The sequence below is a fragment of the Fundulus heteroclitus genome, chromosome 10 (genome assembly GCF_011125445.2).
Source record: "Fundulus heteroclitus isolate FHET01 chromosome 10, MU-UCD_Fhet_4.1, whole genome shotgun sequence".
NCBI classification, from domain to species: domain Eukaryota; kingdom Metazoa; phylum Chordata; class Actinopteri; order Cyprinodontiformes; family Fundulidae; genus Fundulus; species Fundulus heteroclitus.
The window spans coordinates 833,252-852,991 of NC_046370.1; the positions used below are offsets into that span (position 1 = coordinate 833,252).

Genomic DNA, 19,740 nt, shown 5'->3' on the forward strand with positions numbered 1-19,740 from the left:
GTCTGTAAGTGAACGCTGTCCTTTCAGCGAGGGGACTCACCCTGAAGTACGCCAGCTGAAGAGCCATCTGGATGAAACCGTCCGGACTGACTCGACACTTCTTGATCTTCCCTTTGCCGAACTCCCGGAAGGAGAAAACGTGGAAGTCCACGTCGTCGGCCAGCGCCTGGGCCACCGCCAGAGACTTTGTGATCTGCTCCTCACACTGAGACAAGAGACAAGAGACGATTAGCGGAAAAGAGACTCCACCGGGGTTCAAGCCTTTCCGTCTCACACCTTTATCCACCTTTCATTAAATTAGGACTTTTTTTATTGGGTATGGACCAATCAGAATTACCGGCTTTGTAAAACTTTGACACGGATTTTAGCCCATTCTGATTATCTTTTTAGAAACTACAAGAATAAATAATAAACAAACATACAAATTCTCACTTTTTATTGGCTTCTTATACCTTTTGGGTTTCCTCAATCTATAAATAGTTCACTAATGTTAGAGATTAATAGCAAACCTGGCCGTCTCCACTTAATAACCACATTGAACAGAGCCTAGAAGAGCTTAATTATGGTGCGTTCAAAGACTGGGGGGAAAAAAGGATTCCTGAGTTTCTGACCAGCAGGTCAGGTTAGGATAAGCTTAAATTGGCCGATTTCTGTCCCCACATGATTTTTCAGTGCATCTCTAATATTATTTTAACCAACTGTGGGGTACAGATTAGGGCTAGACAATTATTCACCTTTGCAATATAATCACAATTTAAACAAAAAAAAAAAGAAGAAGCAATTTCCAAAATAATGTAGCAATTTTTGGTTACGTAACAACTAATGAATCAGACGCGTCCTTTAGGTGTCGGTAATTATGTTTAAAGTGGGTTTGCTCCACATGGAAGGGAAGAGAGCTACAGCAGAGAAATAATCTAGTTTTATTATTTGTTTTAGAGTTTTTCTAACCATATTTTTTAGTATAAACTTTCAGGAATCTCACCACAGCATTAAGTTCTGGTCAGACTGTTTAATACATAGACTTGTTAGTTTGTTGCACTTTATGTTCAACCAGGATTGATGCTGCTGTTATGATTAGTTACTCAGAAATTCAGCAGCCTTCTTACTGAATACTTTTTACTTCTTGGCTGATAACGTTTTACTTTTACTTGAGTAAAATATGTTGAGGTAGTGCTACTCTTACTGGAGGACAGTTTTTGATTACTCTGCCCACATCTGCTAACAAACATGTTGTGATTTGTAGTCAAATGAACAAATAGGAAGGCTGTTTTCAGGCATCAAGCTATCAGGAAACAAGTAACTTTAATAATACGATAACATCAATGATGATCTAAACCATGTTTTTTCCTCAACTCTTTAAATTTATGAAGTTTAGAGTCTTGGTAACTACAAATATACATGAAGTGTGGCAAACAGGGGATGTTTGATTACACTACTGCAAGAGAAACACGTCTTCCCAAACATATACTATTAAACTCCTAAACCACAGGAAGAATAAATTAATCAAGTTTTAGTTTAAATTATGATGAACGTGTTGTACGGGAGGCATCTGACGAACTACATAAACCAATCTTCCGTTTTTATGGACAATAAAGTTTTATCTAATTGTTATAATACTGCAATTTGATATGATGTGGAGCTCTAAATTGTTTTTATTTTTGATTCCCAGGTTAATCTCTTAACGAACACCACATATCAGCCGCCCGTGGTCGCATGGTTCGCAGCAACGTTTATAAAACCAGTTAGAAACAGAAACGAACCTCCGAGTCGATTTCCCAGCCGAGCTTCTGCGGCCGCGGCAGCGACGAGTCGACCTCGCCCTTGCAGTGTCCCTCCTCGTTGTAGCCGAGCTGGAAACTGTCCGTGGCGAGAACGTACTGCGGACACAGAACATTTCCTGAGACGTGGCCGCTGGGAGTCGAGCCTCAGCGCGTCACGCTTCCGGCTCCTCACCTCCCAGACGTGAGCCACCACAGGCGCGTCCGCCCACGAGTGCTCGGCGTTTATGCCGCTCTTTCCGTTCTTGTAGAAGACAACCGAGAAAGATTTGTCGAACCACCTGTAGGGGATCAACGTGAAGACCTGAGGATTAGGGCTGGGCGATATGGATTAAAAAATAAATCTCCGATTTTATCATACCAAATCCGATTAATCGATTTTTTTTTCCCTCCTTTTTGTTTCATAAAAAGAAATTATTTTAAAACCTTGCTTTTATGTCAAGCATTTTTGCAGGGAGTTGACCTGAATTCAAAGTGCAACTAAAAACAAGCTGTGAAACATGCTTGTAAAACAAGATGGCAGCCGTGCCATTATAAACAATGAAAATATAACAAAACATTTGCTGCTAGTGGTATTACACATTGAGCTAAGAACAGGCTTCACTGCACTTGTGAACTTCAAACTAAGTTAAAAAAAAAAAAGTAAATATGTAAATGAAGTACCTCGTATTATGGTAAAAAAAAAAAAAAAAAGTTTCCACAATACATTTGCCTAAACATATATTCAGCATCACATGCTGTTCTCTTCAAACCCAATGAGTGTATTGGCAAAATAAAATCCAGATTTTCCAAAAATGAAATCTTAAAGAATTGTAAATTCGAATTAATCGATTAAATCGATTTATCGCCCAGCCCTACTGAGGATATTTCTACCAACAGCGGTGAAATGCGGAGAGGGTGTTGGCGTGTCAGTACCGGTCGTAACAGTTCCCGTGCAGCAAGGACTTGGCGTAGCGATCCAGGCCATCGGATGAATTGTCGGCCATCATGCCTCGCTCGTCGTCGTCCAGGGTGACGAAGAAGGCCGCCCTCTCGATGCAGTCCAGGGAGCGTTTATTGACGCCGCTGCTGAAATATGTCTGCCTGGCTTTAGCCCAGGAGATTCTGGGACGACATTTGAAAACGGATAAGAGGTGAGATTACGCCGCAGCCTGGTTCTACAGCCTCGTTAGCCTAGAAAGTCACCTTTCCCCAGCTGTAAGAGCTCCTAGTTTGGCCTCTCCTCTGGACGGCGGCGTGGCGTCGTCGAGGATCCTCTGAACCTGGAACTCGATCTCTCTGGGTGAGAGCAGTCGGCCGGCCTGGTACACCCTGAGGCGGAAGTAGCGACCGCTGTGGTACACCACCACGTAGTCGCTGTCCTCCCAGTGCTGAACCGTGTCTAGCAACATGGACAGAAGAGGGAAGCTGAGGCAGAGCTGCTGGTCGCGAGTTCGCTTCAGCTGAATTTGGAAATATGAAACTATTTCCTGATCGACTTTAACTTCTTATGCACCCAGAAAAAAAACTGAGATTTGGAAACTTCCAAAATCAAACCCCAAATTACGGCTACACAATTATTTAAAGCCCTGATTAATTAATACGTTCTTTAAAACTACCCATATTTAGTTTTAGGTTTTGCACATGAAATAACATGAGGAAATTTTAGCTTATACATAAAAAGAAAGGCTTACAACAATTTATAATGGACAAAACAAAAGCTTCCATTTATGACTATTTGCACAAGAAACTAATGAAACTAAACCGTTAAAGGCTTCCAAAGGGAACATATGTAGGGTAAAATGGAGTCATTATTCTGCAAGTATCCAATTGTTTTTTGAAACTCTACCAAAAACTTTTTTCATCTAAATTATTTGGGTGATTAAGCACCGTCCTCAGTTATTAGCATCCAGGGTTAAAATGTGTAAAAAGCCTTGAAGTAAAATGTATCTGTATTTGTAGATAAAGAAAATCGTGGCAGAGGGTCTATTGTCCAAAATAAATGCATATTGATACTTTATAAAGGGATTTCTCAGCTTGTACATCGCCTTAAAATGCTAATCTCGTTATCAACTAACATAAAGATCCTAGAGGATGATGTGGATGAGGAAAATTTGAGAGTAAATTATTCTGGGACTGAGTAAATGGGATTTAAATGCCCAAAAAATAAATTTCACTTAAATAAAACCCAGATGTTTACATATAAACATCTTACTTTTGCTGTAAAGAAGGAAATAAACACAATAAATTGTAACTACAACATCTTGGTTACATCTGTAGCCAGCTTGGTGTCCACCCAACTAGCAGTTGAGAAGGTTTACATGTTTAGATTGATTAAAAAAATCAAAACAGTGCCCTATTGTTAATGTGCCATTTTGGAAAAGTTTGGCACAATTTTTGAAATTTTAAACTTATTCTTGCTGTTATTTATTTGGTAGATACTTTTGTAGAAGAGTCTCAGATGAAGGTCTGGACATGTGATAAGTGTGTGTTGGTATCTGTTAGTCAGCTACAAGCGCGTTATTATTGCTAAAGAGCTCAAGACCTCTTAAAATGAGGTTTAAGGGGTTAAAAAAATTAAAAAATCCAACTTTTAGGACGAGGACATCATTTCAGTGGTTAAAAAAAATAGAAAAGTCCACAAACCAAGACATAGAAACCGATGCCACTCTGTTGGCTTTACTTCCCATTTTTCTGAATTAAAAAAAAAGGAACTGAAATTTTTACAGCCGGACTTTACATTGACCTTTTACTTAGTAATTCTTGCCTTTCTGTTCTTGGTGCATTAAAACAGAGACCTGTTCTGGGAAATCTTGAAAGCAATGATAAAAAGTTTTAAAAACTCTGTAAAAATTAACCAAGCCTCCACAACAGCTATGGCTAATTTTAGGGGGAAACAATTCTGGATCTTTAACTGGAACGGTAGAAATCAAACAAAGATTGAGATTTTTCCACAGCAAAGAAAGGAATGCAAAAAAAAAATGGTGGTAAAGGGGCCTGACGCCCACTGTTCAGCAGAGTGGAGGATCTATGATACTGTGGATCTATTTCTTTTCCTAAAGGCTCCTAAATCTTGTTAGAAATTATGGCATCGTTAACTCTTGGACATACAGAAAAAATTCTAACAAAAAAAACACAGAAACGCTTCAGGAGACAATAAATCAAAATTCTTCCTCAGTCCAAATCCTAGAAGGCTAATTGCTCGAGGCAGACGGAGGTAAAAAAGTTTGCATAAGAAATTTACATCATAGGATATGTTGTTGTATGAATACTTTCATACAACAACATACTTTTTTTTCCCCCTCGCTAAATTTGTACTAAAATTAAAACAAGGTTATGGCTAATTCTAATAAATGTATTTATTTCAAGGCTTGTTACTCATTTTTACCAGGGGTGCCAACGCTTAAGCTGAATTTAAAATTTACAGGCCGTCCATATTAATAAAAAAAAAACTTTCTCTGTGCCTCTGCGCTGCAAGCAAGCAAGCTTTGCCTTTCGCTGTAATTTAAAAAACTTAATGTTTAGCATATTAGCATGAAGGACAAGGAAGGGTGAGGACAGGACATCTGTTAATTATCATTTTCAATCCAAACAGAAGATGGCGGCTGATGTAAAAATATAAAAAAACGCTACCTGTCAGCGTTCCAGGGATTCGACAAGAGTCAAAGATGCGCTCAAACTGATAGGAGCAGCAAGGAACCGCAGACCTCAACAACCACTGAGCAGAACGGAGAGAGATGGGACAGCGCAACGCAAAGAGAGGAGAAGAAAGAAAAGTTTAAAAAAAAGTGTTGGGATGCATGTGAGAGGGACCGGGGAAGAGGAGGCGGAGAGGGGTGAGGCGGGAAAAATGGACGAGGAGAAGATAATAAGACATTAGAGACAGAGCCTGGAGCGATCGGGAATAATTGGACAGACGAGGAGCGACGGAGCAGCAGACGCATCGCTTCATCCCTCAGTTTTCCTCGCACAGACCAAAACGGACTTTTATTTTGGTAAAACTGGAAGCTTATGTTGGGAACGGCTCGTGTGTCACACATCAGCACTTTTGGGGAGTTTCGGCGTGCGTCTCTTTACCCGTCTCCTCGCCGGGAATGCGTGCGGTGTTGAATATCCTCTCACACTGAGCCGAGCACAGAGGAATGACAGTGCCCGGGATGCGACTCTGGGAAATGGGGAAAAAACACGCAGGTGTGGAGCAGAGGAAAGAGGCAGAGCGGAGCAGGAGACCCAGATTTGATTTTTTTATTTTTTTTTTTTTGTTTTTTAAAACAAAGAGCAGAGAAAGAGATAAAAAGTTAAAGGCACAAGAAAAGATTCAAAGAGAAGAGAGAGAGAGAGAGAGATGATCATGGTGAGGGGAAATGTCTCATCAAACATGAAATCTTCAACAAACCAAGATCCACACGGCCTCAAAAAACTGAGAAGCTGAGTGACGAGCGAGACCAGACTCTGGACGACTACAGAACTTCATAACATCACTGTAACAAACTTTAGCAGCAGAGAACTAAACTCACCGGCTTGATCTCCTCTTTGTTGAGCTTCCGGCGGTACAGGAAGAAGGCGTGGATGGCGTTCCCCGCCCTGGCTGCCTGGATGGGTGTAGGCGTCACGTACTGGAAGTCCTGAGGAGAGAAGGAGGCTCGCGGTTATAATCCAGCCGAACTGACTAAAGGTCCATTCATACCCTACGTTTGGCCTACACGTCCGTATTTCTGTCCGTACGTTCTATCCGTTCACTCCTTCATACCTCCGTCCGTTGAGGTACGCAATAACCAATATGTCCTCTAGGTGGCAGTGCTGGGCACCAATGATTCGTCACTGATCAAACATGGCGACGGTCCAAGACGTGATTTTGTTGTATTTGCTCCGTAAATAAACTTTTTGTTTGTCCCTGTGACACGACACATCATATGTGTGGGTAGTTGCAGACAAGCTCAGCAAGTCGTTCCTCGAATCCCGCCATTGTTTAAAGCCCAGAATTACAACCTTCTTCGTGATTTTGTTGACATTTTGTACTACAAACTCAATAGCGCCCCCACCGTTTCCGGTAGTATTGCTCCGTATTGATCCGTTTCGTCCGTAATCGTAAGCTCCTAATTTTCGTGTCAAAATACGGACGAAATCGACGGTTAGAACGTATGAAACACTCCACACGTATCTGTCTTTTACGTGAGGTATGAATGGGCCTTAAATCTGAGGTTAACGGCCAAAGGATGGACACGTCACCGAGCTTCATGCTGATGATCTGCTTCCATCGCTCTGATTTAGACATAAAAATAACACCGAGGTAACTTCCTGACGATAAAAGCTCTGGTTGAAGCTACTCGTTATATAAATAGCAATAATCAGTGGATTATACTAAACAAGTATTTAGAAATATAAATGATCATCTCTTAATGACATCATCTGAGATTAGGTTAAAAAAACCTGATAACACCAACAGAAAATTTGTCACTTATACAGAAAACTGGGTTTTTCAGTCAATACTTGTCCACTAATTTCAAACATGCCAAAAGAAACAAAGATGTGCAGAATTTAATAAATTATAATAATACATAATAAATAACAAAAAATTTACACAATTAAGCACAACTCAAAGTATAAAATGGAACCTGAGCATTTATGAATCCCACCGCAGGAATTTCTGTCCAAAATTATCTATTTATATGAGAGTATCCCTCGTATAGGTTGTTATATATTTAATTATAAAACAAATACCAGGCATGAGTTTATATACGGACATGTTCACAGGGCTTAATCTTAGTTTATAAATGCATCTAATGAGCCACACTAGGTCTTATTTTTCTACGCCCTAAACTTGTACATTTTGTTTCTAAGGTTTGGCCTAAAAACAGGACTTTTATGAAACTTTTATGAAACTTGTGCTAATCTTGTAAGAAGGCGTTAACCAAGGTGTAAAACCACTTAAAGTTGACACTAGCTAATTAAATATTCTACATGGGTATTAAATTAACTTTTTCTAGTTAGTGCAGGTCTTAAATGTAAATTATAACGTTTCTTTCTGAAATTAGTAGGAACCCTGATCTATACAGACACTCATAAATACAACAGACTTACAACCACAAACACAGCATCTAAAGATTAATTGTTTATCAGGGCCTTCTCACATACTCAGGAAATAAATTCTATATTTTCCAGACTCAAATGTCCACATATATCATGTTTTCCATGTGTTTTTTTTTTTTGTTTGTTTTTTTTTGTATAAATGCCAAAGTTCTCTAAGCTTTACATGAGCAACTTTTAGATAAGGAGGCTGGAAATAAAATTAAATCTTTAAATAGTTCCTGTGAAATCTCTCTCTCTGCTTCTCCAGACTCCAGATTACGTATAATAATAGAAATACAATTTCTAAGTCCATTATTTAAATCTTTTTGAAACTAGATGACATTTGGATATTTCACTGTTAAATAGCTTTATATCAAAGAGAAAATGTTTTTTTTTTGTAGTCGTTTCAGAATTTAAAAGTTTAAAATTATTTCAGTTTTTTTAGATTATAGGTCCTATTTTTGTCAGCAAACAGATTTTCTGCTTATATAACGATGAAATGTTGTGTTTTCAGGGACTTTATTTAACCAGATTTGTAGAATAACACATTAAAATGTTAGAGAAAACCAGTTTTGTTATTTATATTTTACCACCATATTTTAAATCCAGTTAAATGTGCTAGAGCTGTTTTATATGAGCTGCCCGCACCTTTACTCATCACACCTGGGCTTTTGTATATTTTGAGTGGTTTGTAATTTAAAATGTGCTTTTCTGCACTTCGACTTAGAATGATATATTTAATATACATTATTTTACATATTTTATATATATTTCAGTAGAGTCTGATTTGTTATACAACCTATTTACTGACATGTATTCTCAAAAGCTCCATTACCATATTTACGTTTAAATGCACCACTTATTTAATTTAAGTTTACAAATAAAAACATTTTTTTGTTTATATCATTTAAATTTTCAATTCTTTTTAATAAATCACCACAATAGTTTATTTATTTCACATGTCCTCATCTTCATAAACTGTTTTAAAATCCTCTATAGAATAAAATATACATATCATCTGCAAAGAACACAACTTACCCATTCTGAAATTATTAGAGGCCCAACACTGCCCCCTGCAGGACCCCAGAATTAATGTCCAAACATTCTGGTTCTGGTTAATGAAGCACCAGTTTTCTAACAGCATATGGTAACAATTATTAAAAATATTGTGATCAACTTTGTCAAAAGCAGTTTTTGGATCTGATTCTAACTCTTTTCTGCTTTTACTGGTCAATGAAATCAGTGAATTGTGTCTAAGGAAGCTCATGCTGTAGCCATTTCATACTTGGCAGTCTGTCTTTTTACTTCTTAATAGTTGCAGTTTCTATAAGGCAAAAAAAAACATTTTTAAAAAATGACCACATAGGGTTCTCCTCTTTAAATAAAAACAAATGTAAATACCATGCCATAGTAGTTACTGTTGACCATGATAGGGCTTCGTCCACGGAGATAGACGTACTCCTCCCACCAGTCACTAACCTGAAATGCGCAAAAACCTTTATTCAGAGTTATATACCAGGCATCTAGACATCACACAGATTTATTATTCAGGTAGGATAAATAATTCAAACCACAAAATCCTGCAAAGCAATTCATTATTCATGGAATGCCTTTTTTTCTTTGACTTGAACATTTGAGTAGCCGCACTTTGCTGGAGCTACAGTCACTCACGTAGTTCGAGGCCCAGAGAGCTTTGAGCTTGAGGTACCACTGCAGGCGTTTACCCAGGCTGCTCTCGAACTCGGCGGCCAGCTCGGTCGTTCGCTCGTACTCTGCATCGTCCACCAGTGGGCGCACAGATTCGAGGTACTGCAAAGCAGAGATAAAGCAAAGAATGATATTTAACATTTCATCTCATGTACACCTTTTTACACATGGGCAAAATAACTTTTTATAGACAGTTCTCTCTTTTCATAGGATCATGTGTACATATGTTAGCCTAAAATAATATAATTTTGATCAAAACTTTTAATTAGCTTGTGGAGAAAAGCAAATATGCAACAATAAAACATAGAATCAGGGCAGCTCCTATAATATATAGAATCAGAAATCTTTGATCAGATATCAGGGAGGGGTGCCAACCCAGAAGCTTTGGTCCAGTGTTGCTGGTGTTCCTATTATCGCTAATTTTATTTAGGAAATCATACATTTTGTTCAGCATATTTCAGATTTTTTTTGCAATACTTGCCACATTGAAGTTAAAAAAAAATTACACAAAGTCTATTAGTCCACGGACGGTGAAGCCGACTTTCATCAGACGGTCAGGATGAAAAAAGCCGAGGATGAGCAACAAATCGGTTTGTGATGTAATTTATGCAAGTATTTAGATTGATGGAAGCCATGATGAACGGTTAATCATAAAAAGTGAGGAGAAATCTCACAGTGCCCTTCAAAGAGTAGCAACAAGTAACTGGAAACTTCACCAAGACCAGAAAATGCTAACTGGATTAAATAAACTTCTTTCCTTTTATTCTTCTAAAGCAGGGATGGGCAACTGGCGGTTTGTGAGGACATGTCACTCAGTGTGGCCCAGTGTGGCCCACGAATAGATCAATAATAATAAAAAATAAAAAAACAACAACTTGTAATTATACTTTTAAATGATAGAGGCGCTACACTTAAACAATAGCGAGCACAGGCCGCCTCGCTATTCTTACTGCGAGGAAGAAAGTCATGGCCACTAGCAGTGGCATAAAGAGAAAACTTGACTGAGAAAATTTTATTTTTCAGACAAAATGGGAAGAAGAGTACCTCTTCAACAAATTCAAAGGAAAACCAATGTGTCTAGTTTGCTTGGAGACATTATCAGCCCTGAAAGATAAGTAGTCGACATTAAGTCGACATTACAACACCTTGCATAAGGATAAATATGAGAAGTACACTGGAGCTGCCAAAGCCGCTGTAGGGCTATTTGCAATCAGTTTTTTAAGCAAACTTTTTTGTTTTTTGTTCTTTGTTATGAATGACTTCAAATTCCCTTTGCTCTTTTTTAAGCAAATGTTTTGTCTTTGTTGCTTATGAAGGACATGTTAAAATGCATTTATTTTATACAGAGAAACTATTTGCAATCGGTTTTTTAAGCAAACTTTTTGTTCTTTGATATGAAGGAGTTCAAATTCCTTTTTGCACTTTTTTTTAAAAGCAAACTGTTTGTCTTTTGCTGAAGGGCATATTAAAATGCATTTATATGCAGAAATAGTTGCATGTTGGTGCAGTAAACATACAGATATAAATTCATATAAATTTTGTTCTTATTGAGAATCATTTGTAACGTCTTTCATATCCAATTATTTGAAGTGCGTGGTCATGTGGCCCTCCAATGGTCGTGCTGAAAAAAAAATGTGGCCCTCTTTATCATGGAAGTTGCCCATCCCTGTTCTAAAGCTTTCAGCAACTTTCTGCAACGAAAACGGCTGCATTTTGGAAATCTGGGAAGCCAGCAGGAGAATATTTTGCAAGAAGCTAACAGAGAACACCTGCTGTCGCATTTAGCAATGCTAACTAGTTAGCAACCATTAGCAAGCAGCTTTTTTAGCTTTGTTTGCTAAATCTAGAGCTTATAGGTCCATTTTACAAATGTATTACACTCAAAAAAGCTCAATAGCTGACAGCAGCTTTTAAGTGTTTTTATGCATTATCTTTTTATCTTAGTTTTTTTTAATTGTTGTGTTTTAGCTTGTAGCGATGTACAGCACTTTGTTTTCGCTGTTGGCTGTTTTTAAGCGCTTCATAAATAAAGATGCTATGATAAGGTAAACATAATAACAATTAAAGAGGTGGGTAAAAAAACTGCAGTAGTACAACTTACTATGCATTTATAGATAATAAATATTACTTAAAAGAAAAGAAATGCTGAAATTAAATTGTTCTGGAGGGGAAGATTAAAATTGAAGTTTTTTTGGATGCAAAGAGGAGCAAAGATGTTTTTTTTTTCTATTCTCTGATAATTTCTTCGGCATCATCACATCTCACCCTCTTGACTGTGTCCTTCACGGCAGGCACAGGGAGGTTTGGCAGTGATCCCTGGTAGCTGTAGAGCAGAGGCTTTCTGCCAGAGAAGATCCGCACCAGAGCCTGGAACAGGAAACACAAACGCCCACACACTCTCGCTGCATCAAAACAGACAACTACAGGGACGTCTAGAAATTTCCATTTCATTTTATCCTGGCAGTTTGACCTTATTTATCAACGTATATAAATACATTATTTTTTTAAAATAGATTTAAACAGACATTTTTCGTGAACAAACGTATTCTTGATGCATGGAACATGCAGAGACATCTAGACAGGGTTTCACAAACCTATAAGCCTGCGACTCTGAAAATAATCAGCACCAGAGACTGGTGACCTCCTTTTGGTGGAACAAGGGAGGGGGTTATTTATTATTAGAAATTATGAATAAAGTCATAGAATTGTAAGGATATAGTAGTAAAGAACTCTTCCAACAAAAAAAACAGTCTTCTCCATGTGTTTATTCTCATAATGTTCTTTTTAATGTTATGCCTATCATGACTTTATAAATGATTGCGGCCATTATTGATTAAAGAAAATTAATTACTGGCCACAAAGAAGTGAATTTCCACCAAAAAAATAAATTAATTAATGAAAAATGTGTGGTTAATTTCACCTATTTGTGAGAAATAACTTGAATGTCTTCTGATGTTAAATAGTTTTACAAACATCTTTTTACCAAAATTACAGGCATAAATTAGCTAAATTAAAACAAATGTAAAATCAGGAAGTTGGATCATCATCATCCGGCTCATGTCACAACCCCCACATGTTGTCTCACGACCCCCCGGGGGGAACCTCTGATCTGGATACTCTAATACCTTCAAAACAATATTATAAATCTGCAAAAAAAAAAAATCTAATGAGCTTTAAGTTATAAAGCAGTAAAAGCGGACACTGTGCAAAGAGACTGAGAAAGCGGTGAGAAGACGGCACTGACCACCCAGATTTTGGTGGTGGTGGACATCTTGCCGTGCTGCTCGAACATCCAGCGGTGGTAGGAGAGCAGCTGCTTGAGGCACAGACGCATGGTGAAGATGAGCAGCAGCCACAGCATCGTGCTGAACACCACCGCCGACAACACTGCTTGGCACTGGCTGCTTATCTGGCTGCAAACGACGGAGAAAGACGGTAAATAAACTGGCAAAACAACAACAACAAAGTCACAAAAACAGCATCCGGCTCTTTAAAGGGAGTTTTATTTAAATGTGGCCTACTTTGCAATTCATCTGTTCTGTTTTTTGACACGCAACTCTCTTACTTTTATCGGTTGGTTAAACATGAGAATGTTTCCCACCAACAAACATAATATAGAATATATGTTGTGAGTCTCTGGTGTGTTTAGGCGTTATTACTTCCTACATCATAGTTGGACAAATGTCCCATCAGTCGAACAATTTAGCGACGATTTCTCCATAATTAGCTACAAGATTTTTTAGTTAATCCCCAACCAGCTAAACATTATGATCACCAATGCTTGATTATTAAGACTGTATAGACCACAGGTGTCAAACTCAAGACCCGCGGGCCGAATCTGGCCGGTCATGGTAAATTATCCGGCCCTCAAGGGCCAAACAAAGGCATATTGTGTCATAAAGTAGAGGCATATATTATTTTAAAGTATATAAAGTGACTTAAACTGTGCCTCCTGTAGTGAATGTTTATTTTTTTAGCTGTGTAGTAACAGCATCTTGCCACTAGGTGTCAGTTTTCTACACAACACATTAAAACAACACAGAAATGTCCAAAAGGAGGAAAAGTGATGCAGCATGATGAATTTAAAGTGTAACTCACCCCAATATCAACTTGTTTTGCAGATAAACTGTATAAACTGTGCCTAAAGGTGCTACTTTTATGTTACTGTGAATTTTTTATACTTCTATGTGAACTGGAATGAAATTATGAAATGAAAAGTATCGTCTATACACGTGCAACCGGCCGTTTTAATGACTTCATGACGCCAAAGTGGCCCCATATAAAAAATGAGTTTGACACCCCTGGTATAGAAAGTCAAAAGAAGAGATTGATTTCAACATGCTGAAGAATAAAATAATATTCTGTATTGAAAAAAAACTCAAAATCCTATGAAAATAGGAAAAAATGATCATTATAAAGGTGAAGAATAAAAACGTAAAGGCCCTTTTTAAAGTATTTATAAAAGTAGCTCGTTGAAGCAAAAAGGTTGCTCTGGGGTGAAGCGCTTTTAGTGCTCAGCATCACTGGAAGAATGCTACATGAATACGCATCTAAATATGTATGTATACATTTCTAACACGTATAAATTCCCTTTTTATGTTTGTACATCCATACTGCATACCTGCTGTTGCCTCTATTCTTTACTCCCTATTCTCTTGTTCTGTGGTTGTGTTTTAGGCATGCTGCGGGCCCTGAGGCACAAATTTGGTTTACACGTTAACATGAAAAAGACAAAAAAGACGGTGAACCTTGAAATCAAGTCCATTACTCAGACAAATCTAGGGGATTCACGGGGGTTTTGTTACCTGACAGGCAGGTGCTCCTGTATCTTGGCTATGAGTCCCATGGAGGGGTCTGAGCGAGTGTACATGGTGGCCAGGATGGCAATGACCACAAAAAGCCATGAGGATGGACTGGCAGGATACACACCGGAGATCACCCTGTTCTGTTACGGTGAAAGGACAAAAAAAAACAAAAAAAACAACATGTTATTCTGGTCTGGAGCTGAAAGTTACAGGAAGCATCAGTAAAACAAATAAAAGAAGATAAATGAGTGATTAACATTATGATTTAGCTGTACATTAACTTTACATAAAAAAAAAAGATTTGATTTTTCCCCCCTCAGGCAAGCAGCTAAGTGGGAATTCAAGACTTTTCACAGATTTATTTACAGTTTACACACCTGTAAATAAGTAAATGAATTTAGCAATAATGAAAATAAAAAGCAGCTAGTAATCTCTTAAATTGAGCACATTTCTCAACGTTTTCTGGAGGTTTTTAATTTGTTCCTTGTTGCGGTCTTAGGCTGTCGTTTCATTTTCAGCCCGCTGCTTGTAAACATGTATTCACTATACATTCACTATACAGCTCAGCTTGATTTGATTCGACTCCAATATCATTATTTATTACTTTCAAATTAATACTCAAAGTCATTCAACCAACAAAGCCATCCAAATATTATATTTATGTTCAATTTATTGATATATTAACAGGAAAAAAAAGTTAATTTGGTTCAATGCATTTAACGTAACACAGAAACCAAAAATGTGCCCAAACGTCTGATTTTAGGGACGAAGTAATAACTCCCCCTAGGGGTTGGGAGGTATATTGATATTGAAAGCCAGAATATCAATATTAAATTGTTTTTAAAAACATCGATATTAATCTTTGTATCAATATTTATGCTCAGCCCAATTATTGATAATTAAAAATCATCGATGGGTCGTTAAAAGATATATAAACATTGCTGCGGCCTCAAAGTTTCACTTTGAGTGGTAGTTTAAATCCCATGCAGTTCACTAAGGCTGCAGCAGAGGGCAGCATAGCGACATAGCTCCTCAGCCTCAGAGGAGGCCGCCATGGGCAGACAGTTTAAAATCTACCGCAGCAATTAAAGCGGATGATATCCAATGATTATTGGGTTTATTTCAGTGTTCATTCATCACCAAGATTAATGGCTGAGATTAAAGTGATGGTTAATGGCTGAGATTAAAGTGATGGATAGTTTAATTTAACTTTAATGTGTAACTAGAGTGTTGGAGTTTATTTGGAAATTAATAGTTCACTCGTTTTTAATATTGATGCTGGGAATATTGCCTAATTAAAGAGAACAAGCCTGACTGCAAACATGTTAATATACTCTAATATACTTTTTTTCCTTTTTTCTAAACTAAAAACTATTTAAACATTAAGCAGCACTTTTATAGAAATATTTTAAAAAAAACTAAGTCAGTTAGTTTAATATTTTATGGAGGATCATTTATAAAGCCGTTTCGGCCCAAAATAGAAGAGCAGCATTTGGTATTTTATCTTGGCAAAAGAGCAGCAGCCTGCAAACATGGAAGCCAGGAAGATAAGCAGGCCAGAAATATAACAAAATACAACATTATATACCTATTCCTGTGGAAGTAAATATTCACAAAGGCAACACACCGTTTAAAAACAGCATAATAGATTGTTGCGATTGGCAAGCTGTTGTACCGATTTGAGCCACAAGGTGTCAGTATTACTGACAGTCTTTGCACAACCTCCCCCAAAAAATGTTATTCCTGGATTCTCCATAAACTGTAGAAACATTCATATACATATAGAAGTAAAAGCAGAAACAACAACAGGGTGCTTGCTCTTTTTCCAAATTAAAATTCCAGACTTTTTTAAAAATTATATTTTTTTTCCCCCAAGACCTTAACTTTATGTACTTGTATACTTGTGTGCCTACTGCCTACTTCATTGGTTGAGATTGTAAAAACTGTTTATTAGAAATGTTAATTTTTATAGGCTAGTATTCAATGAACAAATGCATTATTCACAGTAAATTATGCTTTTACTGATGAAAACGTTTCAAAACATGAAAATCACAAGTACATGAATTTCACATCAAACAAGTACGTGACCAGTTAGTAAAATTATAGTTTTATAGCCTACCTTCCTATTTCTCATTTCACAATGCCTTTGAGCATACTGTAAAATTCTACCATACATTTTTTTCCCCCATACTTTATTAAGACTTTCACACAAAATTCAAGACTTTTCAAGGTCTGGAAAACAGTGTTTCAAAATTCCATACCTATTAGGACTTTCAAGACTTGCGCAAGCACCCTGAACAATGTAAGTTTTTGATATTTTTAAATCATTTTGTCACATACAAAAAAAAAAAAACAACAACAATAACACAAATTAACAGTTTAACCCGCCACTACCTTGACTCTGATGATGCGCTTCTTCCAGGAGCGAACCCCGGAGAGGTAGATCTCAGAGAGCGCCTGGTGGGACAGCTGCAGGTCGATGCCATCCGGGGTGACGGTGAACTGGAAGGCCACTGCCTGGTGGGCCTCCGCCATGGTCACAGCAGCCGGACCGAGGACCTGATGGAGAGAGCCGGGAGCCGACGACAGAAAGAAAATTAAAGTTGCCGTTTTGGAGCCGCGCTGTAGACGAGACAAACGGCAGAACTCCTGACCTCAGGCGCGTCGAGTCTGTAAACAACATGTGATAACTAAACCATGCGGAGTGTTTGTAGGCTCCTGTTTGGCTTTAATGTCGGTGAGCTGTTAAATGAGGGAGAAAGATCAATCTTAACGTGTTAAGATAAAAAAATCTTAGTGAGATTCAGGTTGACATTATCAGCGTTTGAGATTGTTGATCTAATCGTGCCTGAATTTCAGCTTTGAAGGGTTACATTAGTGAGAACCAAGCCTGGAGGCTGACACCCAGAGAGCTGCGGGGAGATTAAAACCAACAGGGAACCGGTAACTGGACTCTGAACAGCCGGGTTCTGCACATGGACCGACCCGCTTAATGCAGACCAGGAACACAAGTTAGGAGAAAAAGGAGAAGAAAAAACAACGGAAGGGAAAATCTGTGGTTTCCAAAAATTGATCTTTTTAAATCTGCTTTTGTTTAATTTTGTCTTTTTTTATCTTCTGTTGTAAAGCACTTTGCGATTTTTATCTGGAGTTTTACTTAATTACTAAAGAGTTTAAGCAACATCCCTGAGGCTTTGTGAATCGTGGAAAGATTTACGGCACCTTCGCCTTCTTACCTCCCGACGTTTCACATTTTAACCACAACTACAAACCTCTGAGAGTTTTACTGGAATCTTACGCAACAAACCAAAACAGACGACAAATGTAAAACAGAAAGGAAAGGGATACATTCTTTGTGAAATGAGATTTTTTCACAAATAAAATCTGTGAAGTGAAAGTGGTAAAGGGGATGTGAATATACAGGCAGCAGCTGACGGTGAACTGAAGTCGCTGCGGAGAACGTCCAGATGACACAACAAACCTAGATGTTTGTGTCTAGATGCGTAATTTAACATTTAGCCGTGGCTCAGGAGAAAACCCCGCTCTATTGGTCAGCGTGAAACCGGGTTTTTGGTGGGGAGACGCTGATGTGATCGGCTGTTTTACATTTCCTGCTTCGCTTCACAAAATGAAATTGATTTTTTTTTTTTATCCTTTTACAAATAGGTTATGGATAATAGCCTGAGGTTTAGTCACCATGATGCTTCACAGCATCAACAAAATGAAGTCCTCATCTGCTTTTATTTAAAAAAAAAAAAACAGTTTGAGGTTGGATGGGGAACATTCATCTGCGTCGTCAAACATGGCCGACTTCAAACAGCTCGTATCAGCGCTGGTTAACCTCTTCTACCCTTTCAGGGTTCAGAGACGGCACAGCTGGAGTTTCTACGTGACCAAAATGAGCCGCCGCTTTGATGCCGCTGAACGACGAGGAAACAAGAACTCACTAGAACAAACAGACAGTTGACAGCGAATAATCTGCATCCGACAGATAAGGAGGGAAGAGACTGAAGAAGGTTTTATCATATGAGCAGGACGGGGTGCTGGAGCCCAGCTTTTTATTTCTGGAACTGACAAAAGTTTAAAATCAGGCATTCATAGTGATCTTTTTCACATACTCTCTTCTTATAGCCTGACTGGGATTTTAATAATAATAAATACTCTGTCATTTCAACCTTAAATTCCAATAAAATGTGTCCTCTGCATTTAACCCGTCCCTCAGCGAGCATTGGGGCACCACTGGGTAGGGCTGGGCGATAAATCGATTTAATCGATTAATTTGAATTAACAATTCTTTAAGATTTGATTTTTGGAAAATCTGAATTTTATTTTGCCAATACATTGGGTTTCCATGAAGAGAACAGCATGTGATGCTGAATATATGTTTAGGCAAATATATTGTCAAAATATTGTTAAGTAGAAACTTTTTTTTTTTACAATAATACGAGGTACTTCATTTACTTTTTCTTTTTAACTTAGTTTGAAGTTCACAAGTGCAGTGAAGCCTGTTCTTAGCTCAATGTGTAATACCACTAGCAGCAAATGTTTTGTTATATTTTCATTGTTTATAATGGCACGGCTGCCATCTTGTTTTACATGTTTCACAGCTTGTTTTTAGTTGCACTAAAAACAACAGCCCGTTCCTTGCTTTTATGTCTTGTTTGACATAAAAGCAAGGTTTTAAAATAATTTCTTTAATTTCTTTTTATTAAACAAAAAGGAGGGGGGAAAAAAAAAAAAAAAATCGATTAATCGGATTTGGTATGATAAAATCAGATTTATTTTTTAATCCATATCGCCCAGCCCTACCACTGGGCGGCGCGCAGCGAGTATTCTGGGACTAAGGGTCTTGTTCAGGGTCCCAGAGAGGTGGTCTGTGGGATTCAAACCCAGAACCTGCTCTGCTGAATTTGGCAACAATTTCAGAGGTGACCTCCAGGCCACCTCTCCCTTCTATTTTATGTGATACACCTAAAGGGCCGGCCCTTTATTTTATCGTTGTAGTCAAGAATTGGAGCTTATCTTGACAACGATAAACTCCAGTCAGTAATGTCTGAAAACATTACTGACTGGAGTTTCTAAAAAAAGCAGTTTCTAAAGCTTGAAGCGAGTAAACGCAGATCATGATCAGATTATTTGACTGTGAGCCCATATAAACGGTGAATTACGGAATGCTTTCTCTCTTTTTTAATCCAAACACATTTTAATCCGATCAGTTGTGCATGTAAACAAGTTCCTGTCATTAACCAGCTCACGAGCTAACAGTCGCGTTAGACTAGCTCAAAAACTGGATTCTGATGAAACATATCTTGTATGTTTAATACATGTTGCGTTATTAAATGTGTTTTTATGGACAGTATTTATATTTACGGTGCTATAGTTGATATCCAGTCACAGTGACA

The 19,740-nt window shown here is 37.9% G+C and overlaps 1 protein-coding gene across 5 annotated transcripts in view; it reads right to left on the reverse strand.

Moving 5' to 3' along the window:
* LOC105926699 (carnitine O-palmitoyltransferase 1, liver isoform) overlaps positions 1-19,740 on the reverse strand; it is a 30,187-nt gene that overhangs the window by 5,285 nt on the left and 5,162 nt on the right. For 2 of the 5 annotated variants that reach the window (XM_036141729.1, XM_036141730.1), the window contains 13 exons: positions 16,733-16,897; positions 14,339-14,478; positions 12,778-12,946; positions 11,799-11,900; positions 9,498-9,635; positions 9,228-9,305; positions 6,275-6,382; positions 5,835-5,922; positions 2,964-3,159; positions 2,694-2,882; positions 1,954-2,059; positions 1,761-1,877; positions 41-205 (listed from right to left, as the gene is read on the reverse strand). In XM_036141729.1, coding sequence (XP_035997622.1) covers positions 41-205; positions 1,761-1,877; positions 1,954-2,059; positions 2,694-2,882; positions 2,964-3,159; positions 5,835-5,922; positions 6,275-6,382; positions 9,228-9,305; positions 9,498-9,635; positions 11,799-11,900; positions 12,778-12,946; positions 14,339-14,478; positions 16,733-16,873 — 1,737 coding nt within the window. In that variant the 5' untranslated portion in view covers positions 16,874-16,897. Of the gene's footprint in view, positions 1-40; positions 206-1,760; positions 1,878-1,953; positions 2,060-2,693; positions 2,883-2,963; positions 3,160-5,390; positions 5,476-5,834; positions 5,923-6,274; positions 6,383-9,227; positions 9,306-9,497; positions 9,636-11,798; positions 11,901-12,777; positions 12,947-14,154; positions 14,202-14,338; positions 14,479-16,732; positions 16,898-19,740 lie in introns of those variants that run through there. The other 3 variants (XM_036141732.1, XM_036141731.1, XM_036141733.1) reach the window with 3 other exon arrangements.